This window comes from Oxyura jamaicensis, chromosome 4 (assembly GCF_011077185.1).
Source record: "Oxyura jamaicensis isolate SHBP4307 breed ruddy duck chromosome 4, BPBGC_Ojam_1.0, whole genome shotgun sequence".
Taxonomy (NCBI): Eukaryota; Metazoa; Chordata; class Aves; order Anseriformes; family Anatidae; genus Oxyura; species Oxyura jamaicensis.
The window spans coordinates 13,939,669-13,965,905 of NC_048896.1; the positions used below are offsets into that span (position 1 = coordinate 13,939,669).

General features: G+C 40.7%; 1 protein-coding gene across 10 annotated transcripts in view; it reads right to left on the reverse strand.

Moving 5' to 3' along the window:
• Nucleotides 1–26,237, reverse strand: part of IL1RAPL2 (interleukin 1 receptor accessory protein like 2) — a 344,696-nt gene that overhangs the window by 153,352 nt on the left and 165,107 nt on the right. For all 10 annotated transcript variants that reach the window (XM_035325341.1, XM_035325346.1, XM_035325345.1 and 7 more), the window contains 2 exons: nt 15,550–15,823; nt 551–737 (listed from right to left, as the gene is read on the reverse strand). In XM_035325341.1, the coding sequence (XP_035181232.1) occupies nt 551–737; nt 15,550–15,823 (461 nt within the window). The remainder of the gene's footprint in view (nt 1–550; nt 738–15,549; nt 15,824–26,237) is intronic.

Below are 26,237 nucleotides of genomic sequence, written 5' to 3' on the forward strand. Positions count from 1 at the left end.
ACAGGTAAATTTTGTCAAGACCTTGGTATGGTCTTGGTACCTGATGTCTACCTGACAGACAACCCACCTTTTAGTCATTGCCCAGTTCTCTTGCAGAGCTACAGCAACACATCGATGTTCCTGCTGCTTAAAGTGCTGTGTGCTACTTGATAGGCCTTAGAGAAGGTACAGCCAGAACACTTACCTGCTGAGTAATAAAAGTATCTAGCAGACTTCAGTTAAAATTAACAGACCTTGGTAAAATTATTTAATGAACCTCAGCAAAACTAAATGTATCTCTGTGAAATTACCCAATGGACTTTGGTAAAACTCAAATGGCCTTGGTAAAATTACCCAACAGATTTCATAAAAATTAATTGGGCAGCGTTGCTGAAGCTAGCAGTTTTGGTAAAACTTTGGCTCCATTTTAGGTTGCCTCCCTTTGTTTCTACTAGAGCATCAGGTATGGAGACATCCCACCAAAGTGAAAACTGGTGCAGAGGCACAGTAGTTAAAACAGTGGAAGTTTTGTGTAGCTTCAGCACAATAGCAACAACACAGCAATAGTTACCTTGTACCATACAACATCTGGCTCTTGACTGGCTATTTTGTAATCCTCAATATCAGGACAGGAAATTGTCTTTCTCTTAGTGACTTCTGATTTTTCCAGATATCTGATCTTGCTGTTGTAGCAAAGCCCAGATTCATTCTCAGCTACTGTCAAGGACATGGACACCTTCATGCAATACGTTGAGTTTCTGCAGGGACAGAAAGATGATGTCATTTATCTTACCCACACACATACATTTTAATTCTTTTTAACCAAGTTTGTTTTACTACAGTAAGTTTCCTTGTTAAACACTGATCTTCGCTAACACTTCAGTGACACATTCAAGCTAGTGGCTGTCATACTGTGCATTTACTGCATTACTAAAAGACGTAAAGGCTCATTTCCGGCTTACTGCGAAGAACCCTGCAGAAATTTCATTGACAAGTGATCTAACCCAGCACAGCAGCTCTTTTGATCTCACAAGCCTACAGACAGGAAACTGTTGCCACCTCAAATGTTGGTCGGGAAGCACTGATTCATCATTCCCATTTCCTCTACATGCCACAGGCACTCCTCCTCCCTCAACTTCAGGAGATTTCACACCAGTATGCAGCACTTTAACAATTAAGATGAAGGGTTATTACTAGCTTGTGCTAGATGTTAAACATAATCATGAAGATAGAATTCCTCCCTCTGAAGGAACTGCTATATAAAATCCTACAGCATACGATGAGCTGGACCTTGTCCAGCTGCCAGCTGCCCACCCAGCTGCTCCCTCACTCCCCCTCAACAGGTCCTGGAGAAGAAAATAAGATGAAAAAGCTCTTGGGTCGAGATAAAACAGGGAGATCGCTTACCAGTTACTGTCATGGGCAGAACAGATTTGACTTGGGAAACATTATTTTGATTCGTTGCCAACTAAATTAGGTTTAGATGGGTGAGAAAGACAAACAAACAAACAAACACTAAAACACCTTCCCCTCACCCCTTATTTTCACTGCTCTGCCTCTCCTCTCACTAGTGGTGCAGGGGAAGGGCATGGTGGCTGTGGTCTGTGTGTAACAGCTCCTCCCTGCTGCTCCTTCCTCCACACACATGGCCCTGCTCCACACTGGCTCCTCCACGGCCGCAGTCATTCACAGACTGCACCAGCGTGGGCTCCTCTCCATGGGCTGCAGCTCCTCCAGGGCACGTCCCCAGCTCCGCCATGGTTTCTCCACAGGCCGCAGGGAGCCCCGGGCCTGGAGCACCTCCCACTACCTCCTGCCCTGTCCCCAGTGCCACAGGGCTGTTCCTCACACTTTTCTTCCTCACAGCTGTGTAGCCTTTCTCCTTTTTTTTCAGATATATTTCCCCCGAGGTGCCCCCTGTACCACTTCTGGGCCCAGGCCTGCCCTGTGGTGGGGCCCCTGGAAGTGGCCTCTCCTCACAGTGCCCTGCAGGCCTGCTGCCCTTCCTGGGCATGGGCACCCAGCACAGATGTAAAAGTCAGCTGACACATTCTGGCCTTAAAATACTGAAAAAATGCAATCCCTTAGCAATTAAAACCATTCCCTATTCTATCATGACAGATCCCTGACAGGGTTAAACCTAGGCGAATGGTTTGTGAGCTGTCTAAGCTTATTTTTTCCTTAATATCAGGCTAGAATAAACACAACCAACACAGCTCCTGTGCCTCATGATCATGAAAACAGGATTAAATTAAATTCCTTCAGACTCACATCTTTAACAGAGTTATCAGACACACAATAAAAAACCCAAACCAATGTTTGTTGTGGTGTTACTGTAAAGCATTTGCACTTTGCACAGGATTGTTGCAACCCAGACTGTCAACTTCTGGCCTTCATTAGGTATGATGGCAAACAGAGTCCTTTAAAAGGAAACTACAAAGTACAAGCGACAATATAATGAGGCTCTTCCTCCCATCATGCATCATTTTGTCATTTTAATTGACTACTTTTGGTTATGACCAAAAAGCCTGGAGTACATCTGACGTGCTGGGTGGTTACTCCCATCAAAGGGAGCTGTGGAGTCTCTTGCAGAAGATATTACGGCTTTACTGCCACCTCTTCCATCGCAGTTCTGCTGCAAACGACTTCAGACAAGGCAATGGCACAGCAGACAATTTTTGTTGTGCCCTATGCATGTGGAAGCGATCTATCAGTCAAACTTTGACACTAATGGTACCGGATGCCTACTCCCTCCAAATGGACTCATGACAATGCTTTGAATTAAAACAAACAAAAAAATCCTGTGTGCTCCATAACAAGTCTTTTTTAGGCATTGTTTGAACAACATGTCACCCTGTCAAGTGAGCCCGTAGTTAGGAAGAAAATAAAAAGGCCTAAAGGGGCACTTCATCATGGCTCTAAGCTTCATGCTAAACAAGTGCTGACAGAACAGCGTGCAAATGGCTTGTCAAAGACATGCCGTGAGCAGGTATTTGCAGAAGATGGCATCTGCAAGGCAAATCAGTGAGCGATCTTCTGAAACCTTCAGCTTTCAAAGTCATCAGAGTTAGGTATTCAACAGAACAGACCAATAACATGGGGCTCCCAACTGAAGCATCTTACAGCAGATCTCCCCACAGGGCCTTCTGCCAGACTGAGGCAGGTCTACTCCTCTCACGGGGAAACTGAGGCACAAAGAGACACTCGAGTGCAGGACAGGTCCCAGAGCTGAATTTGCCTTCCAAATTTCAGATTAGCCCTCTTCTGCCTTCACACTGTCCACATGAGCAACAAATGTCACCGACATGAAAATATGCTGCAGGAAATACTGAATTTGCCACGGACTCCCTCTTCCTGCTCCCTTACCTTCACAACACCACGTGAACGTTCCCATAATAAAGTCAGCAGGTATTTTATCTGTCCCTCACCTTAGAGGAGAAAGGCTCTCAGTGCACTGCCATGCTCTGTTTCAGTTAAGAGGCTATAGAAAAGTCTCATCCTCACAAACTACATGAATTGCACTTTTACTTGAAACAAAAGTTATCTGAACTAAACAAGATGCATCATTTTAGTTGGCCTTCTCAGAAATACCTACGATTTATGGCACATAAGTCAGCTTTCTTCTAAACCTAGTTGCGTTTGAATAGGGTTGCCTTCTTTGTAAGAAAATAAAACATACTTGGAAAATTTCAACGCTTTCAAATACAGCCCTGAAATCCAAAAAAATGGGTATGACTATGTATAATCATTAGTAATAAATCAGGAATGATTATTTAACTTTCCTGAATAACTATGAGTATTACTGGGGGAAATAAAGTCACATGCTCTTAGTAATAATGATCAAGGCTAATCAAGAATAATGACTTTGAATAGCTGACCATTACTCAGTGTTATTTAATAGTACTGTATTTTCTGCTAACAATCTTGCATTATTTAGATTGTATTTTGAACAGTGCTGGAGACTGCTTCTATTTAAAATGCTTCCTGGAACCACAACCTAAAAATATAGTACTCTTTTCACTAGTTACAATTAGAACTGAATAGAATTGAGAAAACTAAGTGCCTGGTGAGCACTATCACTTTTGTTCAAACTCCATGACCAAGACAATAAATCTGTTCAGATTCATGATGAAGAAAGCCCTCACTAAGCCTTGAAAGCTTTATGAATGCTTCTTCACCAGCCACTCATGTTAGTACTACTGATGGTAATTCAAAAAAGAGCAACTTCTGCAATTGCAAGAATTCCAGTTAATAAAGCAACAGCCTTCCTTTAATCCAGTCAGTTTGGGATAACAGTTCTACTTCAGTTATGTGCAAAACAAAATAGCAGTTTGATCAGCTTTGCCATTTTTCTCAGTTTTGAAGCTGAAGCCTTAGGGTCATTGCTTATAGATGATGTGAGCCATTCCTTCGTCTGCTAGGCAAGCTGATCCCCAGGTTGGTATGGATTTCACCACACAGTCCTCTAAGCAGGGTGGTGGGTCTGTGTTCACTTTTCTTGGAGATTTGTGCGTCTACTACCCTTCTATCAGCCCAGATGCTACAAGACTGTGTCCTAAAAAATACACTACCTATGGTTTAACCAGAAGATTCCTATGGAATTGACCATGCTCATTTTACATTGAAATTAGCAGATGAACCAGTTAATTTTCCTACACGGAACAAAATTTGCAATTTGAACTGTAATTTGCAGGAAGATGTGGCTTAGGTTCCACTGTCAACCAAGAACGTACTATCTCCCATCCCTTGTGGGGCCTGAGGCATAAAGGGTTCTCTAGCAGGTGACAACTCAAGTGAGAACTTAGGATAGGTCAACAATGCAGACAAGTCATTGGTCACTACGTTTTATTTCTATAACCTAGATATGGAAATTATGGTGCAGGTCACTGAGGTGATGGAAACTCACTTACAGAGGTCCTTCAGGAAGCCCATGAAGCTGCTGCACTGGGATGGATCCAGATCTTCTTTTCCAGCTGTTTTCATGACCTCTGTGTCCACCTACGGTTCTCCTTAATTGAGCTGCATTTGTTTCTGGTAATGTCTGTTTTTGTTTGTTGTTGCTTTTTGTGTTTGTTTTGTATTTTAGTAAAGATACACAGACTGACATGAATCCTCCATTTCTTGCTTTTCTTCTAAAAGCTAAGCAAATGGCCTATTATAGGAGTTACAGGATTATAAAACAGAGAATCTCCTTTTGTTTTCAGTACATGGTCATGGAACTCGGTGGAGGAGGTCAGTGCTCCCAGCAGTTTGCAGACTGGCAGGACAGGGGACCGCATTTAAAGAGAGAAGCTGGAACATGCAAGAAACAGAAGGATCAGCAAAGCCAGTAAGCTGGGTTTTGCTGTCAGAACTAGTGAGTGGAAGATCAAAAAGGATGCATCTTCCAGGTGGTTGGGGAGGATGCTGGAGGGCTTGTGGTGGTAATCACAATATCAAGAGAGATTGAGTCATATACAACTCCAAGTAGAGAGTATCATTGACTACATGCCACTCAAAGGAACCTGGGAGACTGCAGAAAGCCCACTTTCCATATGTATAGGAAATAAGCCAATGAGTTTTGAAGTGTGTCTTTTAACAGTTTGTGCTTTGTGAAAGGTATCCAAAGTATTCATCCTCCACAGGACTCACTCACCAGTGGTTTCCTTGTCTATAAGCAGTAGCAGTGGTGATATGAGGAACGAAGAGGGGGGAAAAGAAAGAATCACTCTGCAGTACAAAGAAAAAAAAATGTAAAGTCTTATGTTTCCACACAAACTAAGATTTATAATTCCCTATTTCAAGGAGCTAGTTATAAGCTGGGCCTACTCTCTGGACTGAAAATGTGAAAAAAGGTTTAGCTTTGCCAGAAGCTAAAACAAAGCAGTTTTCCTCTGTTCTGGTGGCAAGGCATTCGTAATTCCCAGACCACCTGGAACTGGCTCTGAAACACAAACTGAAGCCAGCTCAGAATCCAATAGAAAAACACAGGCAAAAACAAGGGAGCTTAACAGGTCTCAAAACAAAAGCAAGCAAAATTATGAATTTGGCTTCACTTCAAAGCAAGGACAAGAAGAAAAAGGGAGGAAACAGAGAAATGGTTAAGAAGGGCATTTGAAATTGAAGTGGCAATCCCTAATTATTTTTTACTTTGTTTGGATTCAACACAATTCATCTGCCCTGAAGCTGAATTCAAATTAGAGAAAACATTCATGACTTCGACAAAACTGTTTTCTTCAGCATTTGTGGTTTCTACCAGTCAGGGAGGTTTGTTAAAAGAGTCAAGTAAAACAATTTTGTCTCTAGCATGCAAGGGACCTACCTTCTCTCAAGTTTATCAACCGTCATAAAGAGGAAGTTGGCAAAGTGGTTGAATATTTTATTTATATCTACTAGATTGAAAAACAGCCCCAAATTAGAACTGCATATTTATACAAGAGGATTTGCATTATTTTCTTTTTAATTGCAGTGTCAATTTTCATTCCATGTTTATTATTATTATTAAAGTTCTAAGACCCTAATGTGGTGGTAGATCCAAAAGCTGGGAAGTGTACATGTTAAAGCAATTCTCAAGAAATAGCACAGCTCAGACTTAAACACTCTGCCTGTCTGTTTTAATGACTTTTTCCACTGGCTTAGTGAAATAGTGATTACAGGTCTGTGTAAGCCATCCCCTGCATTTATCTTTGCTCGTTCTGAATTAAATGAACAACAGCAACAACAGCAACAACCGTTTTTATCTGTCTTGAGGTCCAGAGCAATTAATCCACCGCCAGCTGCTATTAGAACGTGTTAGCAGCTTTCAGACCCAATTGAACAGTTGATGGTTTTCCTCTCTTTTCATGAGAATTTTTATCATTTTATTCCAGTTTAAATTGCACACTTGATGTAACTATTACTAAGCCATTTTATTGGTACCTGAGATTGTGTCACCCAGATCAACGAGCTCATGGTTTGCTGATCTGTTTAAAGACAAATACGTGTTTTTTTTTTCAGATGACATAAATGTAGCCTCTTTCCTGAAAACAAATGAATAATTTCTTACTCTTCCAAGGTTTCACTCAAGCACCACCTTATTTCTCTGCAACTACAACTTTTATGTGTCTGGGGTTATTGCCTTGAAGAGATCAAACTCTCACTTATGGTGTCAGAGGTTACAAGTCAATTGTTTTCAAAGTTTTGGGATAACCCTATGTGCTGCATTATTTTTTTCTTATTGTTTTGTCAAGTGAAAGAGCAATACCTGAAGTGGAACAATTCAACAGTTTAATATTGCAGTAGATACTCCCTGAGTGGTATACCACGAGGCACAGTGATTCTGTGGCACGTGTGTGTGATAGCTGCCCTTGGTGCAACTCCAGACACTCCTGTCTTGGAGGCTGCTGGCTCATTTGCTTTTATAACTGCAATTCTAAATCCCAGCTCCTATTCATGATAAGGAAAAATCCTCATTCCGTATTAGATCTCTTTTAACACCTGACTGGTTTTCAGGATCCTCCTAGTAAAAGAAAATGTGATGGAAGTATGATCTCAGAAAATTAAGTGCGGGATGCTAAAACAGTACCATGGTAAAATTCAATATTCTTCCATTATTTCTACCTCCTTTGAACCTGCAAGAAACCCGTGTTGTGAATCCAGACGGAAGTGCCATTCAAATGCCCATTCCTTCAGGTAGAAAAAGTATTTGTGCTGAGCTAACCCATCGCTCTTAAGAATTTTTAGTCCTTTTGTACATCTTTTCTCCTCAGACTTAATCATCACACAATATTCACTAGAGACAAGATGACGATTTGACTAAAACATTCTAGATGTCCCAGATGTCTGTCTTACAATGAAGAAAAACTATAACATCACTATTCAAGACAGAACTTCTGAGAACTTACTGAAGGGTCATTTTAAAAGGTGTACAGTGATGACGGCTTGAAAAACAGATATCCAAGAATGTCTCCACAAGTTAACCATCAGGAATATAGTTCTCACCAGAGGCACTTAACTGCAAGCCCTGTATTTCTCACAGTGAGTTTAGGGAGTTTTTAGGCTTCTTGGATGCTGGGACAGAGAAGAAAAGATGTTTGGATCTAGCAGTTGAGTCAAGTTTCTCTCAGATGGATCTATGTCACCCAAGTTTAGATTAGTTTACATTTAACTTGGATTTGAGCTAACATCCTTATTAAGAAGGAAATGTGACACAAAAATGTCAGAATGTGCCTAGTGCAATCACTGATACAGGCTGTAACAGCAAGTCCACGATTTGAAGACTCAGGAATTATCTCTAGCACCCTATTTCTTAAAACTCTTTGGGAACAGGAAGCGGCACACAGCCTGATTTGCACACGGTTAAATGCCTGGAGGTGCCACTTCTTTTCTAATTGCCTTCACACAAACAAACAGTGGTCCTGCTGAACTCTGCATCATGACAGCAGCAATCAAAAACCACACCAATCACCAGCCAGTCATTATAACAGGGACTAATTGGGCCCAGGGGAAACTCTCCTAGCACTTAAGTTGAATCACACAGGTTAACAGCACTCCTTGCTTTCTTTTAAAGTCTTCAAGAAGTGTTAGTTACTAGCAATAAATAAGTGAAAATATAATTAAGAAGAGAAAAAATGCAGAAGCCCAAAGAACACAAAGCTATCTTAGCACACTGCACCTAAGCTCACAAACCATCTGGTCTCTACCAGCTTCAACACATCCTGATCCAGAAAAAAACAAAACAAAACAAAACAAACAAACAAAACAACCGCCTGGGATTGCTATTAGGGAAAATTTCTTCCTTGCCCCTCAAGTATTACAAAGCAGCATGCTGCCCCAAAGTTTGCTACTGCAAAGGACTATGACCTTTTCATTTATTTTCTAATAATTTTCTAGTAAAACTCTGTATATTACTGTTAAATTGTATTCTTTTACTGAAAAGACCCATTACCAATGACATAAATCTGAGGCACAGGAACAACTGCTTCCATGAAAGAACACATTAAGAAATGCCGTTCCAATCATTTTGTGTTTGCAATACGCTGGTTCTGAGAGCATTGAACATTTTCTCCTTTATTTCTTCCAACCCACGCATGGGTGAATTAGTGTATCTACTCTTTGCTTTATTATTAGACACCTAGCACATAAAGCAAAGGTTGAGTTCAGGATACCCATTAGATATGTCTGCATTGCTAAACCTCACTGATTTTGTTGCCTGAAGGAATAAAACCTGTGGAGTATATCCTTCATCACGTATGTAAGTCCTATTTGTAGATGCAATGAAGAAAAGCAAGCCCCCCTCAGTCTGTAAACAGGCAATCGAGCACATAAAACAATGGAAGTTATTACCTGATGGGTTAGAAAAAGAATGCTATCATGAATAAACATGACGTGAATGTCATTATGCCAACTGGGGAGAGCTCTTTGAGTCCTGCAGCTGAGTCCTCCTGACTGTCTCTCTTACCTAAAGTTTTTTTTTTTTGCCAGAGAAGAAGTAATTATCCACTGAGATCACTTATAAAACACCTGTTTTATTCCCTGTGTATCTGTCACCTTGTACTTTGGGCATGATGGATTTTCTCAGGAAAACTTCCATTTGCCTGTCCTCTCCCAGGACGCACACAACGTTGCCTACTGCCGTTATGGTTACAGCTGGCTTCGATGCAGGTTTCAACAGGTACGGTACATGGGTAAGCACATTCTCCTCCTTTGCTATTTGGAGAACAGCAGGGAAATGAACCCCCCTGACGTGCTGGAGAAGAGAGGGCTGAGGACGGCTGAACAATCTTGGCATCTGGTCTCCTGAAGGCAAAGATAACTCGGTGAAGAAGCGGTCACTCCGCTCTGTATCTTTTTTCCCAGCCAGGAAAGGTTTGAAGCCCGCCAGGGAAGGCATTTCATCCATGAACAACCAGTGACAGCAAGTCAAAATGTTACTGATGCACTGCAGCACTCAGAGCTCTTGCTCCAACAATCTGTTGGGACTAGAGCATAATGCCACTCGCTTTGATAGAACCTAAAGCTGGGATTTTACTACTGGGAAAACTAAGGAATACACAAGATTCTCATTCTTGTTTCTGGATGATCTCCAACTGCAGAGCAACACAGACATTCCTGCTTGAAGCCCTGACTGTTCCTTCAGCTTCTCATCAACATAAACTCCTGCTTTCAGAAAGACTAAGGATGGATATCTTCTATTTGAAAGCTTTAGAGAAGAAAGGTGAGTGAGCAGAAACATGCATATCACCATGAAACAAAAACAGATATTTGTTTCCCACAAGTGTGCCAAAAGAACATACAGAACTGATTTCTCTCAATAAACACTATGTCATCAAAAGGATTTGCAGGAGCACCATCAGTTTTTACATAATTTTAGACAGAAAAGTAGAAATATTCTGATTCTACTTTCCTTTGCATGTAGATAATGCCAAAACATTTTATCTCGGTAGGATGAATTTTATTTTATCATGAATCATGCTGACTTTATGCTGTATCTGCCCTAACACTGTATTCAAGTATAGAATACCATATTATTACAGGGGTTTTGTTTATACGGAATCTGTCACTTGTAATAGGGGAAGTGTCACACGTTTTTAATATGTGACATTTAATGTTAACTTCATAAAGTGCCTGGGAAGAGTAAGCCCTGCTGTATCCATGCTCTTGTTCTAAGTGCGAAATGTAGTTGACTTCTCCAAAAACGCCTGAGACAGTACAGCTGTGAAAGCTATCAGATACCAGTGAGCAAGTGTGAGAGGTAACCAGGAGATGAGTTGTACAGCAACTACTTAGATGTGCTCCTCTTGGATATCAGATGACAAAAGACTACTAGAAGGTATCATATCTTTGGACCTTTTCAGAGTAACACGATGCTCAAATGGATTTGAAATACAATTTTGCTCATGAATTGAGCACTGGATAATGCCAAAAAACATTCTGCAATGGGTAGATACAAAAAGAATGACTGTATTAAAACACATATTGGAAGAACCACAAAGGTGGCTGCAGAAAAAACAACCTTACCCCTACCCATTTTCACGGCATGATTTAGTCCAATTTTCCTGTTCAGTCTTAAAGACCTGAACAAAGTCTTCTTTCCTTTCACTTGGAAGCCTGACTTCCAGTGGTCTGAAAAAAGTGGCACAGCTTTTCCTGGGATCACAGATGACTACTGCAGTCCAGGCTGTAGGCATCTGAATCAAGTTCCTCAACTCCTCTTCACACTCACTGAAGCGAGAGCACAAAGGTTATGCCGCAAATTAAGTTTTACTGACAGCACCTCTAGGCTGTCTAAATCTGATTTTGATTTGCTGGTCATGAGCTTCACAGACATTCAGAAGCCTGAAGGCTTAAAATCTACTATCAGTCCATGTTATTACTGCTCAGAAAGGAATATTTCAATATTTCACTGATGGCCAGATGAAGGCTTGATTCTTCTATGCATGTCCATAGCAATGCTGTTCTCCATTAAGAACTGTACAGATAGGGACAAAGTAAGGGAAGAGGATACACAGGTTTCCCAACTCGATTTGTTGCCAGTTCGCTGGCATCAAATGCAGGTATTAAAGATCTGCAGGCTTACTTCCTTACAGGCATGCACGGAACCCTCATTTGCTATTCTACATCTGGTAGAAAAATCGGGGTCCGTCATTCAGTCTGGTGACCAAACACCATGTACCTCCAGCTTTCCATGCACCCCTCAGGGCCCAGACTTCTTATCTTCATGATTCTCTTTATGGGAAATGAGTTTATTTTATTTTACCAACTAATTAACAGCAAATAAGTACCAACATTTTACCACTTTTTACTGATCTTGCTTGCAAAGCATTTATTGTATTTCAGTTTATTTTGGAGCTGGACCCAGTTAGAAGAAAGAGCTTCAGAAGTAGCTCCTTGCTGAGGGCAAAGGTGCAGCTAAACTTTGCTGAGATTTCTTCTTCATCTCCTCTTCTTTTACCAGGAGATCCAAGTAGGACCTGCTCTTCTTCACTCTTTAAAAAGCAGTGCCTTTTGACACAGAACAGATATATTTGCGCAGAGGGCAAAAGCAGCTTACAACCTGCCAAATGAACTTCCTACCTACTCAGAACTTTGAGGCCACCCTATGCTTTTAGATCATTTTTAGCTTCCATGCTTGCTTTGCTTTCATCTCTGAAACCTTCAGTGAGAAGGATGTTTCAATCCAGAGTGCTGATGTGAAAATCCCAGAAAAACAACCTCTGTAAGAGAAATGCTGACAGCTTTATCTAAAAGTAGCATCGGCAGGTGCTGGAAGATTAACGGCATAGCCAAGGCCTGTACTGCAAAGAGACCTCCAGAATGCAGCATTTCCAGATTGTGCACTGAAGTCATGATACAAATGTCCCAGCATTTATCTGGGAACCCTAATGAAACACACATCTCTCCGCCAGTCAGCAGCCCTGACAAAAAAGGCACCTGTGAACAAAGCAGTTCCATCGAATTGATGAGGGTTACCCAACGGAGATGGGTGACATTCATTTAAAAGTCCTTGAAGAATCAGGATCCCTTAATATGTCATGGCCATGCTTAACGCAGGAGAAAAATACCACCCTTTGGTTACCATCTTAGTGTCACCTCAATGTCAAAATATTTTGCTAGATAAGAGCAATAAGGTTTAATACAACATGAATTTCTCCCTGTTATACATACACACGCACATCTGCCTATGTAACAACGTCTAACCGGTTAATAAAGGAGAGGCAACATTTACATTCTGGTATCAGAACTCTCTAGCCTGGAGAAGCAACATCTTTTCATTAATGCCACTCTAATATTCTTTGATTTTATTCAGTATTGTGAGCTAATTTACAAAGCAAGCATTATTACTATTGAAATGACAACTCTGTCATTTCAAGAATTCATTGATACATTTAATTTTTACCCATTTCTAAAATCATTGTCATATCAACCTTGCCTTCACCTGCTCGTCCCCATCCTTTTCAAGCAGTTTCTCACAAATTCCTTCCAAGTTGCTTCAAAGATGAAGCATGCCTTGAACCTGTAAGCATCCATGAGCAACCATGAAAAGGAGCTCCTTGAAAAACATGATTTTAGTAGAATCGTGAATAATCTTTTCAACAGACAGGAAATTGAGTGAAAAGTGCAATTGCCTTTTTCCCAATACAGTTTTCATATTTGCCAAGTTGTCTTTGAGTGGGAAAAATGCAACAAGCTGGGGGAGAACGAACAAGGATAGTTGTTGCTATTGCCTGTGACATCCTTTGTGTACAACTTGTTAGAAACTCCTGGTGTTCAATTGCATTCTTCTGTCAGAAAAGATCTTCCCAGTTCAAGCCTGTCACATCTGGGGCTGTGACCCTTTGTCCCCACCTAGCCTTAGCACCACATCTGAGCACCTCACCCGCTAGTGCCTTTTTGTGTAGAAAAGTACACATTTTAGACAAAACTTCAGTCAAAAAACTTTCAGTCAAAAAAAAACTTCAGGAGTTTTACATTTATCTGGAACCAAAACCCCTTTCCTCCTCATTTTTGTTTTTTAATTCAACTCCCAAACCAAAAGACTCAATTATGCATGCAACCTTAAGCCCAGTGTTGAATACTGATGGACACGGTCACCTCTTCATTTCCAGTGCATTGAGTTCTCTCTAAGGTCTTTATTCATTCAGTCTACAAAAGAAGGCATTTCTAACAGAAATTGTTAATGTTTCTAGAAAATAAAATCAGATCCTAGAATTCCTGCTCTCGCCTGCGACTCAGATCCTCACCTTCTCACAAAGCAGATGAACCTGGTTAATGACTAAAACACAAACATCTGCTTATCTCCTTCTAAAAAAAATGGATTAAGAAAGCTGAAATTACACAGTTAATGGGGTGGACAGTCTACCACAGACCGTGGTCATATTTCAGAACTCTACCTCTAACCTAATTTTAATGAAATTAAAGTATATTACTATTGCTATTTCCTCAGCTATTTTAAGCCCCCTGCAATTTTATAGACAATAACAGCAAGGATACATTACCATATTTTTGGAAGAAAAAATAAGTTAATTCAAGGAAGAAATATGGTCTCTTATGTGTAATCACTACATATAATAATCTGCACTCCCACATAAATCTGAAAAAGGCCAAAATGTCTGCAATTATGTACGTAAGTTCTAGCATAAACAGCAAAAACATGTAACTGACAGGGAAGATGATACTGCTGTGTAATGCCTTCCAAGAAGCATGTCATATAGTTTTTATCTGAAAATGAAAAGAATGTATGAATTATTTAAGAACTTGCCCATTTGTTACCAAAAGTACTTTGTCATGTAAATGAGCAAAGGGTTTTGAAATTTCCCAAGTAAAAGTGTGTCCCAGAATCTGATTCAAGATCAGTTATTCATTGTTCACATAGGATTTGCATAAAATTTTCCAGAAGTATTCAACTAGTAATTTGATTAGCACAGCAGCTACATCTCATGAAAAAAGTATGTCTCTCCTGAAACATGTAAACCACTATCTTCCCATAATATTTCAAAATCATGGAATTCCCATAACCCCAAACCTGAAATGAAGCAGCTAATAAAGGAATAATAAACTCAGAAGGCTACAACACAGGCTGAACAGTGAGTTTGGTAGATGCAGCTGACAGTCAAACTGGATGTTGGCTCTTCCCATTACAAAGCACGCACCACAGCACGAACTTAGATTTTAGTACCATCCTTCAGGATCAGAACAGAGGCAAGTTGAGACAAGGCAGCAGGAAGGACTTAGTAGAGATGGAGAGAGCACAACTTCTGGGCTCTCAACAGTGTTATTTAACAGCTAATATTTTATATTAAATTCACCAAACCTGCATATAATGTCAGTATGGAACAGCAGACAAGGATGGAGCAAGCTTCATTCTCTAAAACCAAATAGTTTAAAACTGAATCAGAGGAAGTATCTGTAAACTCCTTTTAATTCAAAACTGGGTAATTTAAGGGATATTTATCCATTCACTCTTACAAACACCTCCTTTTTTATTCTCTCATTTTAGGCACAGAGCTGGTATCAACATCCACATGAGCTCCAGCACATACTTAATTTAAGGATCATCCAACAGTTCCAAAATACTTGAGACAAGCATTTCACCACCTTACCAAATGAGGTCTGCTTCAAGTTATGACAAATCTTAAATGTATATTAAAATAAACATTTTCTCAGAACGAGACAGAAATCTCGATATGGCCTAAACGTATCAGAATAGTTTAAACTGTGTCTAAACCCTTGAATAGCTTTTTAAAATCTAAGAGCAAAGGGTAAAAAGAAGTCACAAAATTACCAACTTTGAAAAATCGTTTATGACCTTTGGCACTCATGAGGATTTAAGGATTACTTAGCCAAAATACTTAATGCTTTAAGAAGCATCCATTTATGAGGGTTTATGGCAAAATGCAAGTTTGCAAATGTTTAATTATAGCTATTGCAAGAGGTAACTGTAATTACTAGGGAAACTAATTTTAAGACAAAACGTTATGGACAAAATTATGAGAAGACAAATAATGAGTAAATATTAACTGGAAGACTATCTCAATCATGAAAGCTAAATTGAAACATTTTTCAGATGAGACAATCTACACATTCTTAGTCATATTTTAACACAATACCCACCTTAGAACACACGTGTAGAAACCACTGTCTCGCAACTCAACCGAGTGAAACCATATTGAATCTTCATCCTTGCTCATCCTAACTTCAGAAAATATAATGGGTTCTTCTAAGTCTCCTTTGTTTTTGTACCACATAAGCCTAAGACCTGTGCTTTGGGCCATGCTATAATTAGTTCTGATATAGCTGTAGAAAAGGGCACATTTCACTCGGACTGGTTCACCTGCCAAAGCCATGTATGTCTTGAGATCCACTGACCAGTCAATGCAACCATCAACTGAAAGTAAAACAATAATAAAGACATATTAGATACAGATATATTTCTTCAAGATAGCGAGAGGCAGACTGTGAAATGCAAAACAATCAAAAGAAAAGAACCTTTGTTTTAGAGCAGTGTGATATACCTGTGGCAGCTATTAGCAATCAAAAGCATTTTATACAGTTTTCTTAGTTACACGTAAACGTAAAACGTGCAGGCTGTAAGAGCACATTATTATTGTTAGAGCACATTAGACCAGCTCAATTCCATTTCTTTAGAACATCATTGCCTTCATCTACTTTCACTAATTCTTTAATAAATAAACCAAGTGTTTTCACCTTACCTACTTGCCCCAATAAAACAATTCTGCATTCACTAATTCCTTGTTGGAGGAAAATGTCTGTTGGCATCTGATCCCAATTTATCCCTTAAAACATTTCCCTGCTAATTATGTTACATAAAAAGTAAGAGATGTGACAGTTATTCTTTTCTAAGCCAGTTACACATAGTTGTTTTTTTCCTACAGCCTACTCAGACTATAAAGAAAGAATTACACACCACAGAATAAAACTACAACATGCTATCAATGTAATCAAGCTTAATGTAGATATTGTACCAATATGAAAAGGAATCTTTTGATGTTCTGTTCATCAAAAACTTTTGAAACTGCTTTTCTTAGCTAAAAAAGGTTTGATATTTCACTTCAAAAATGAATGTGTCAGCCAATTTATTAAAAGATTATTTCTCTCTACATTTTTTCCTCCCATTACTTTTAAATCCTTTTGGTTACAATATAATCCTAGTACCTACATATCAACACATAATTCTCCTCATGTATCAGAGACCTTTTAATTCAATCTTTTGTATTCCTAGAATAAATGGAAACCTGAAAGTCAACCAAGAACATAACCAAAGAAGGAGACAGCAAAGCAGGCTGTCAGTAGGCAAATACATTGCCTAAAATCAATGCATTTGATCTAATATGTACTTTGTGGAATTTATTGATCATTTCCAGCTACGTGTAACTGAAGCATCTTCATCCTTGATGTAGGTACCTCAAGTTCAACCAAGTAAGGTTCAAGTTGCCTCTTCACCATTTACAGCATCAATCCTCTGACTCTCAGTGTTGGATCCTCTCATATGCTCATTTCACATCCATCTTCAATAGCATTCCCTCATCAGGTGATTTTCTTATTTACTTCCTAAGTACAAGTACTGTGCCAAAATTTGTACCCATAGTGGAATACCAAATCCAGTACTTTTTCATGGCTTTTACTACCTTTAAATTATGTCTACTACTCTTTCAGGTTTCTCTTGAATCCTTCAAAACTAGCCATGATAAATGGGAGCTTTTGATTTCCCCACTGCAGTTTATCAGCTTTAATTGTACCGTGACCACATGAACTGTGCGGCTGAACCATATTTTAAACCTGCTCACACATTTCTAGAACGTAAACTTCCATGCAACATCTTGGTGAAACAAACTGACACAGGCTCAAGACGGGAGGACCAGGAACCCATTACTCAGAACCGTTTAACCCAGCAGCTGTCATGGGGTAATATAAGGGAGACCCTCTGGTGCCTCCAGCCAGCATGGTGCACATCAGGCTGCCAGCTCCCACCACCTGCCCAATTTCCTTCCTCACTGCGGCAGCATCAAGTTTGGCTAATCGCTACCTGAAAATCACATATTGAAGTATTTGTTCTCAGCACTTCTCCTCCATGCATTTAAGAGCCTTCATTACGACCAAAGCTGCGTGTTGTAACCCAGTCTCTTGCTAGGACCGCATAAAACACTGCCTCTAGCTATGGTGCTATACAGACACGGACAAGCTGCAGCACAGCTGGAAAAAGAACGCCAGTCTCCCTGGTCTACAAACCCATCCAACCCATTTTTTTCATTCAAGCGTGGTTCTGACATCACGAACAATTTTATACAGGTGGCTTTTACATCAAGTGGTTCTCAATGTACTCCATGCAGAGCTTCCTCATATTCACTCCATGCCTTTTTTAAGCCCTTCTCTTTTGGCTGGCACGAGTTTACAATTAAAAAGCACTGCAGAGCTTACAGCCTCGTTCTCCCAGCAAGAGATGTCAAAGGAAAACGCTGAGCTCTCCAGATTGCTCATCCTCCTTCTTCAGGACGTACAGATACTCTCTGAGGCTTCCGTTCTCCTGTAGTTCAGCAAAGTCACAGAAGTCTAAGGCAATATGTAAGCTGAAATGGATAGGGGTGCCCAGAACTGGAATTTAAATCCAAACTAATTCATCTGATCTACTTAATTCTGTCAATCTCTTGTCAATCTAATCTTGTCACGTCATCTAAAGCTTTCAAACTTTGCTGGTTCAGCGAAGTTAAACCACAGTGAAGAATAACTGACATTCAGACACACATGGAAAGCCTCTAGGTCAAGCAGAAAGGTGCCAGCTTTTCTGCTGTATCACAGAGCAGAGTCAGGATTAGAAAGAGTTAGGAAGTTAGGTTCTGATCTAATACGGAAATCCAGCTTCAGAAGCTGAAAACACTGCTGTTTCCAATGCAGCTTCTGCCACAGCTTGTCAAAGCACAGCTCAGAGAAGCATTAGCCACCCTTCAGGGGCATTCAATCTGCCTCAGCTTCCATTCTCACATGAAAATTTCTTCTCCCACTGGTGTGTGCTTCTCTACTCTTTTACCTCCAGCTGCTGAAGTCTTACAACTGCTTCAGCACAGAGCAATGGATGAAAGACACCGGAATGGCGATTTGCAGCCAAGGCACTAGAGACACTAAAACCCATCTCTGGCTGCCCCAGCAGAGAGCGAGAGCTGGCCATAACCATGCTTCAGTGTGGTCACCAACACGGCGAGCTGACCCCAGCCCAGCACCTGCGCTTTCAAAGGAGAAAAAGAAAACGGAGAGGAGAGCACATGGGGAACGGAGTAACCATTCATTAGAGGTTGCTGATGGCACCTGCAGAAGGGAAAAGTCTCACAGAGCACCTCAACTAAATCTTAATCAGTGGAGAAAAACTAATCAAACAGGAGATGACTTTTACCCTTGTTTTTCTCGTTAAACACACCGCCAGGACCGTTTCCTCTTATGAAGCTGTCGAGGCTAAAATGTAGGTCAGGCTCCCTGCGCTCACGTGGCAGCCGGGATTTTTCCTCCCGCCGCGCTGTCAGTCACTGGAGCCTGAGCTTTGTTGGATTAATTTGGAGTATTCCCCGAGCTGTCACTGCGAGTGACGGGAGCTGCTTAGGTGGAGTTTAGCACTCCATTATCGAGAACAAAGTTTGCTGTCATTTTTGTGGGGCTGGCTCTCAACGTGTAATGTGATCAGGGTGGTAAGAAGACAAAAGTAATGGCATTAGAGAGAGGCACTTATTGTATAAAAACTGTACATACATCTTTTCTCTGCTACCCAATTATTAGCTGATCCCTAATAAGTGCCTGATTGAAAGCCCATTCAGATCAAATCCCCTCTATTGTGGGAGTATTTTAGACACTTTTAACATAGATAATTATTTGAAATATGCTCTAAAATGTAGAGTGTTGAGAGGATATGGAAAAATTGTCCCACTTCTGGCCTGGCTTCCTAAGGAAACGAGGTTTGTCTGCCTGTCCCCCAGCCCCACTAGAGCTACTTCTGGCCCCACTGACTGATCACAGCCCTATTTCGTAGCACGTGGAAGGGCTGAGGTATAGAGAGAGACCTGACGTGTCCCCTGCAGGGAGAGAAGTGCTGCCAGCAAGCACAGCAGCAGCTGATTGTGGGGGGCCCATCCCTGGCATTTTCCAGGACCATCCCAATTATCCGTCCCGGCTATCGCAATCTGAGGAGATGGTGAACTGAAAAGGAAGGGTTTGAATTCATCAGACACGTTATAGATTAAGTTGTCTGACAAAACATGACTGTACGCCTGTGTTAGCGATCACCCCAAGTGTGTACCTCATATCCTTCCCCAGCATTTCCTGGTAATCTGCCATTATTCTTATTTTAAATAAATCTGGTTGTCTAGGGATTCTAGATGCATTTTAACACGAACCATAATAATTTATGAGCAATTATAGAAGGGCATGTACATAGTCTCTGAGTAATTTGTCTTTCTGCTTGCTGTCATATAAATAATTTTTGCGCTGCGAATCTGCCTGTAATAATTTTTGTTGGGATCTGTCACCTACAGCAATTTATATCACAGGATTGTTAAACATGTTTGCCCATTACCTGAAATCTCATTTTAAATTGAAATCATCTACAAATAAATGATTAAAAAATAAATATACTAGCTAATGTGTTAAATTTATTGCTGCACAAAGCAAGAAATGCTTGTGACTGTAAATATTTAGCCAGAAAACCATTCCTCTGAGTTACATTTTTATTTATAGATTAGCCATAGAAGAGCAGAGCCCAGGAACTGATATCCATCACGCCTGGGGTTTGCAACACATAACAACGATGGATGCACCGTGAAGGAAGCCCACAAAAAGGCACGTGATTTTTTGGGACTCTTGAAGGGCAGAAGTCGGTTACAGCCCACGAATTTTAGGCAACTTGGTATTTTCAGATCTTCATTCTAGAGGAAAGAGAGCACACCCTGTATTTGAGCAAACACAGTAACGCCTTTAATAGCTCTGGCTGGACGTGATCCTCCCAAAGAGCCTGGCTATTAGATCAGGCTCACCGTACACAACTGATTTTACATCTCTGGCTTTCTGGCTGTACTACATTAGTTCTGCCACGGTGCTTGCTCCCTGCTCCTCGTGCTGTGTGCCCAGCCAGCCACCATCCCCTTTCCCTGCCTGTGATTCTTTAAATCCTCCAACATTTGCTTGTCAGAGAAGACATTTCCAACTATACAGTCAGCTCTGGGCACTCCTCAAAATCATGGATGGCACCTTCAATGCAAGGGAAGGTCTTTGCCTGTAGTGCTCCCCGAGCTTAGCTGACCTACCAACAATGAATAAAAATCAACTCTACAGAAAGACATCTGAGTCTCTTCTCTCTCCTTCTCCCTTCTCTAGCCTTGTACAACACTTCTCCAATCGGATCCACGGGAGGTGTTTATCTCTGCAACGTCCAGTTACAGGAACAGCATCAGAGGCCAAAAGAAAAATAAAAAGGGGGCTGGGGGACAGAAGAGAGACAGTCATCTCCCCAGAGAGGAAGTGGTTGGGAAGACTTCAACCCAAAATTTCACAGAGTGCCCCTCATTCTTGGGATACATCCCACCCTTAGCAACGCCTCCTCTCCTACCAGATTCTAGATGCAGCTCTATAGATACCAGAGACTCAATAATAATAATAATAATAATAATAAGGACATGTTGGTTCAGATTGCACAGCTTCAAAACAGCTGCAGTTTGTGTACGGCAGACAAAAACCAGCTGGCCGTTGTGTGGGGCACATCAAAAGTGATGGCCAGAGAGAGTCAGTGAGTGGAGAGCACGTTACCCGTGTCACAGGGAGAAGGACAGGCTGTGTGGGTGCTGGTGGGACTTCACAGTACTTCCTCCAGAAGCAGAGGAGCCAAGCTCAGACAGCAGGCGGGGAGGGAAGGAGAATGAAGTTAAGGTCAGGTGCTTGCCATTTTTCTCTTCCATGAGTTACAGTTTTACCCTTCTTTGCGCCAAGAGAACTGTAGTTTCTGGTTCTGACTACACTCATATTTTAAACTGCCTTTTAGGAAAAAACTCAAATAGTTGTCCCAAGGGATAGAGTAAATCAAAAAAAATTATCTGGAGCAGATGAAGACCACTTAGAAAACCACCTTCAACCTTGAGAGAAAAACATGTTTATCATGCTTCAAGCTGGGTGAATTTTGCAGTGTTTCTCGTCCTACCCTGCTAACAAATTTAACTAAATAATTGATTCCTATCACAGTAACATCTAGGTTCGGCAGTCATCAACCATGACTGTTCTGCTGTAGAAGCACAACATCTAAGAAAAGGATCACACAAAGACTTTGTAGTTTCTCTGCTCTCCTCTCCATCTTCTGAATGCTTTCTAACAAGATTTAGACCATTCAAGTTTACTAGTGAAGAAGCCTGGGATTTTCAAGACATGGAAAAATGCAAATATTTCAGAATTCCTAAGTTGAATAATTATGAGTGCAAAGAAACTTCATTAGATTTATCAACATGCAAGTACTTCTCCAAGTCTGGCTCATAAATAAAGCAGAAAAACGCATTTACTTATCTTTATACATTGGCTGAATTTCTTCCAAATTTTAATCAAAGTTTGCAATCTCTGTAGCACGGGCTAGAAGGTTTTTAAGATTTGTATATGCTTCATTCTTTCTGACCATTCTTTCATATGAGGCCACAGCTAAACAACCCAGCTCAAATGTCAAAGATTCCAGCTGAACACTCATAATTTCCTTTGAGGTCAAACAAACTGTAAATATGTACTGCCAGAGGTCCAAATAAGAACGGATTGCTCTGTCTTGACTTACATATACATACAGAGCCAGAAGCATTTCAGTCTTCAACTCAAAATGCAAAAGGAAAAACATACTAGCAGATCATCGATCTAGGAAGAGACAAAAGCCAGTTTGGGCCCTGAACAAATCCTTAGCTTCCAGAAGCCAAGGCATAGTAATGAGGTTGGGACTCAGAAATTCTCTGTGAAGAAGCAAAATGCTAAAAAAGGTGTGTCAGTAAAAGTTACCAGACAGGGACATTTCATCCTGTAGCACTCATCAGATCGGTCACGCGAACTGATGGGTCTGGTGCCAGCTTTTCCGATGGCACCTTATCACAGGGATTTTTGGGAATGCCTGCTGATGGGGAGAAGAAGAGCAAATCACAGCTGGCAAGTTAGATTTTGCTGGAGACAGGAAGCTCTGACGCACACTGTGTGATGGAAAGGAAATCTCTGGTCTCATCATATTCTTTGCTACCTCTTCTAAGTCAGATGTTCCTGCAGATAGATGGACCTGAACTGAAGTGCCCTTCCGAAGCTGTGCTCTACACTTCCAGCGAATTGCTCTGCTTAGCCAACAGAAAGAGGAGGGCACTAAAGCACCTGGTTAAAATGCAGCATATTTACCTAAAAATGAGTTTGGTGACCATGTTCTCCCAATTGCTTCAATACCTGGCAGGTTTTTTAAAGAGTCTGTGTTGAAGTAAATAATACAGAAATTAGAATTTATAAACTGCTTTGGTTTTAAATATTCCTTGTGTAATGCCTTGATTCTCCATGGCTGCCACCACATAGAAAACAATGCAAGAGGCACCTTGAAAAACAACAGCAGTAAAGCTGGGACACAGAACAATAAAGAAACAAATCATACTTCAGGGCTTTATGCTGTGTATATTTTGTGAAGTCGCAAGCCTGGGTCTGAGAGAGGTGCCCCAGCCTGGGCTGCTTTCTCAGCCCCTTCTGCTGCGCCCTGCCCGGCTGCAGCTCCCCTCCTGCACCGGGGCAGGGGGACTGGGAAGAGCTGTAGGAAAGTTCATTTACAAAGCTCCCATCTCTGCCCAGCCTCCATCTTTGCTCCTGCAGAACTCAAGTCAAGTGGGTGATCTGCGGTGAACAAGTTACCAGACAATCAAGCTTCTTTTCTTCTTTGTGAATCTGTAAATGAATCCCCATTTTTTTCAAAACGTGCCATGAAATAACTAGCAAAGAATCGTTATCACACTAGCAGAAGAACATTAAATTAAATGAAAACTATATAGCTTAGATTGGAGTGGCCAGATCAGTTATATGACAATACTCCTGCTTCTTGGACTGAAGAAGTATCAAAGCTTTCCGTTCAACACTGAAACGTATGTGCTATAAACAAACGCAGGCACACAACTCCTCAGTGCAAACACACGTAGAAATTCAATACACTGTTAATTAGCTGCTCACCCAGCTCTGAAACCCATTTGAGCCCCATTTTTTCAACATAATGCCCACAAAATCTGATAAATACTTCCACTTTATAAGCTCCAACAAAGGGAAAATCAGTTTTCTGTCATTTTCCACTATGAATGCTGCCTTTTTTTTTTTTTTTTTTTTTTTTAACCTCTTTTGCATCAACTAATGACACAAAGCACAACGACAAGTTTCCCAGCACCTCTGATGCTTCTTTGGTACAAAGAACTACCCCTATGCTAATTAGACAGATGTCAATTCTTGTTTTCTTTTTCTGAGCAAAGCGAAAACAATATCTGAGGCAAGCAATGAGTAAAACAGGCTAAAAATATACCACTGCACTTAAAAAGTTTATCCTATTGAAGATTCCAGGTAAGGAGCAACACTCTGGAAATATGCCTTATACCTGAAGGTATGTAATTATTATTTGAAATGTTGTTGGCTATACACAAGCTCTTTAAGGACACGCTCTGAGACAGTTTTAGTATTCTCCAACCAAGCACATTAACCCACAAAGACTTTCACACACACTGTTTTCAAGTCTTTAGCACCATGCAAACTTTGGGAACAAAGCTGAATTCATTTCAATAATTGATGAGTCTCTTTTCATTAGTCCTTTGAATAAAGTTACTGAAGGTAAAGTAAATGGAAACTAGATCCCAGATCAGGTAGCTGCAGTCTCAAGTAATCACACTATAAGGAAACTCCATATCCACTGCTTGCTATTCCCAGCAGAGAATTGTAAGAAAGAGCTGTGAATAATAAGAATTTAAAATGAAAAAGAATGAAACACTATTAACTTTCTGGTCCCTGTGGGGGAGAGGGACTGGTGTACGTGCACAAGATTATTTTATTTTTTTTTCATCTGTTATTCAAGTATGTGGATAGTTTGAGTTAGGTTATGTGCTTTGAGGGCTTGATCTCTTGAGTTTGGATTAGGTTAGGAAGATAGACTCTGTTGAATTCACTGGGGTAAATTCATTTCCTCTGTTATCTGCAGAGGGGAATCGGGGAGTGACACAGGTCTGCTCTCATTACATCCCACCTGTGGCAGAGGAAAACTGCTTGACAGAAAAGCGCAAGAGGACTATTGCAAAAGCCTGCAGATAATATCACACCCCACCACAAGAAGAAAAAAGGACTCAAGACTGGGTGTTACTCCTGTGGTTGTTTGTTATTTGTGCGTGGTTTAAGGAATTACTCACTGGGACACCTCAGTGCAGGAAGCCTTTCACATGAATGCCCATCTCTGGGAGCACGTAGGATGGTGGCAGTGTCACTCTTTGCTATGTTTTCTAACCTACATACTGACCATCTCTATTCTCTGGTTTACCAAGCTGCAGTCAGCCCATCAGAATATAACCAAATACTTTACAAAAGTAATTCCTCATTATAAGCACAGTAGGTAGAATTAATGTTTTGGATTTGGGGCAGTTGCAAACTATTTGATAAATATGTTGCAACATTAAATTAAAAAATAAAAAGAGAATGTACAGCTTTAAATCGGCACATGCTAATTAATATAAAGGAACAAGTCAAGTTCATCTGAATTTACTTGCAACAAATAACCAGCTTTGGTCATTTGCTTTGTCTCTGCACATTAGCCTTTGGATACACCATTTCACAATTGCTATGCCATTCCTGCTGTTATCTGGCCCAGACAACTTGAGCCGCAGTGAGCCAATTATTGCTTCCACTTGCATGCCAGGTGGGTCTTGGCTCAAAAAGGTTGTGACCCATGCTCTAACCCAGGTTGTAATTTCTCCTCTCATTTTAATTCATCCATTCCATGTACACAGCAGAATTTAAAGAGGGAGTTCTCCTGACAGCAGAACACACTGAATTTCGTTTCAGTAAAATGAACACTTACAAATCAAAACAATATTTGCTTTTATAGGACAACTATGAATAGAATTGTTACAGGGTTATTTGACTAAAATACGTCTGTCACTGATGAATTACGAAGTGCTCTCAAAATGAGATATTTTTAAACAATAAACATTGTTCCTCAGACTTTTGTTTCCATTTAAAGCAAATATTGAATTATCCTTCCTACAAGCAATTATAATTAAACGTAAGAAAGAAAAGGTTTATGATTGAAAAATGAACCTTTACAAGACTACCTCTGTTATAGACGTCTCTCTAGGTGAAGCAGCAAGCTGCAGCGAGTGCTGTGCTCCATAACACACGTTCCATGTACAAAGGTTCACCTTCACGTGCTTTTTCTTAGATCTGTCCATCCCACAATTGCAGGCAGCTTCACACAACCCCAGTAACAAAGCTCCAGTGCAAAACAGGGCCACGTTTATAGGACCACGGGCACCTTGATTCCTAAGTCTCAGCCTGCTCTTCCAGCCCCAGTGAGGGGCCCTTGCCTGAGGCGAGCAGCCATTTTGTCCCCGGGGGCTGCAGCTCCCCACACAGGCTGGGGACTTTTGTCCTCTTTCCTCTTACCTTCAGGAAGTCTGGACTCACCAGTCTCTCAGACCAGGGCCAAAAGCTGACTAAAACCCCACAGGAACTGGCACTGCTTCAGGCTAACAGATAGCCCAACGCTGAACTTTGAAATAGAGCCATTAAAAGAAGAGAGC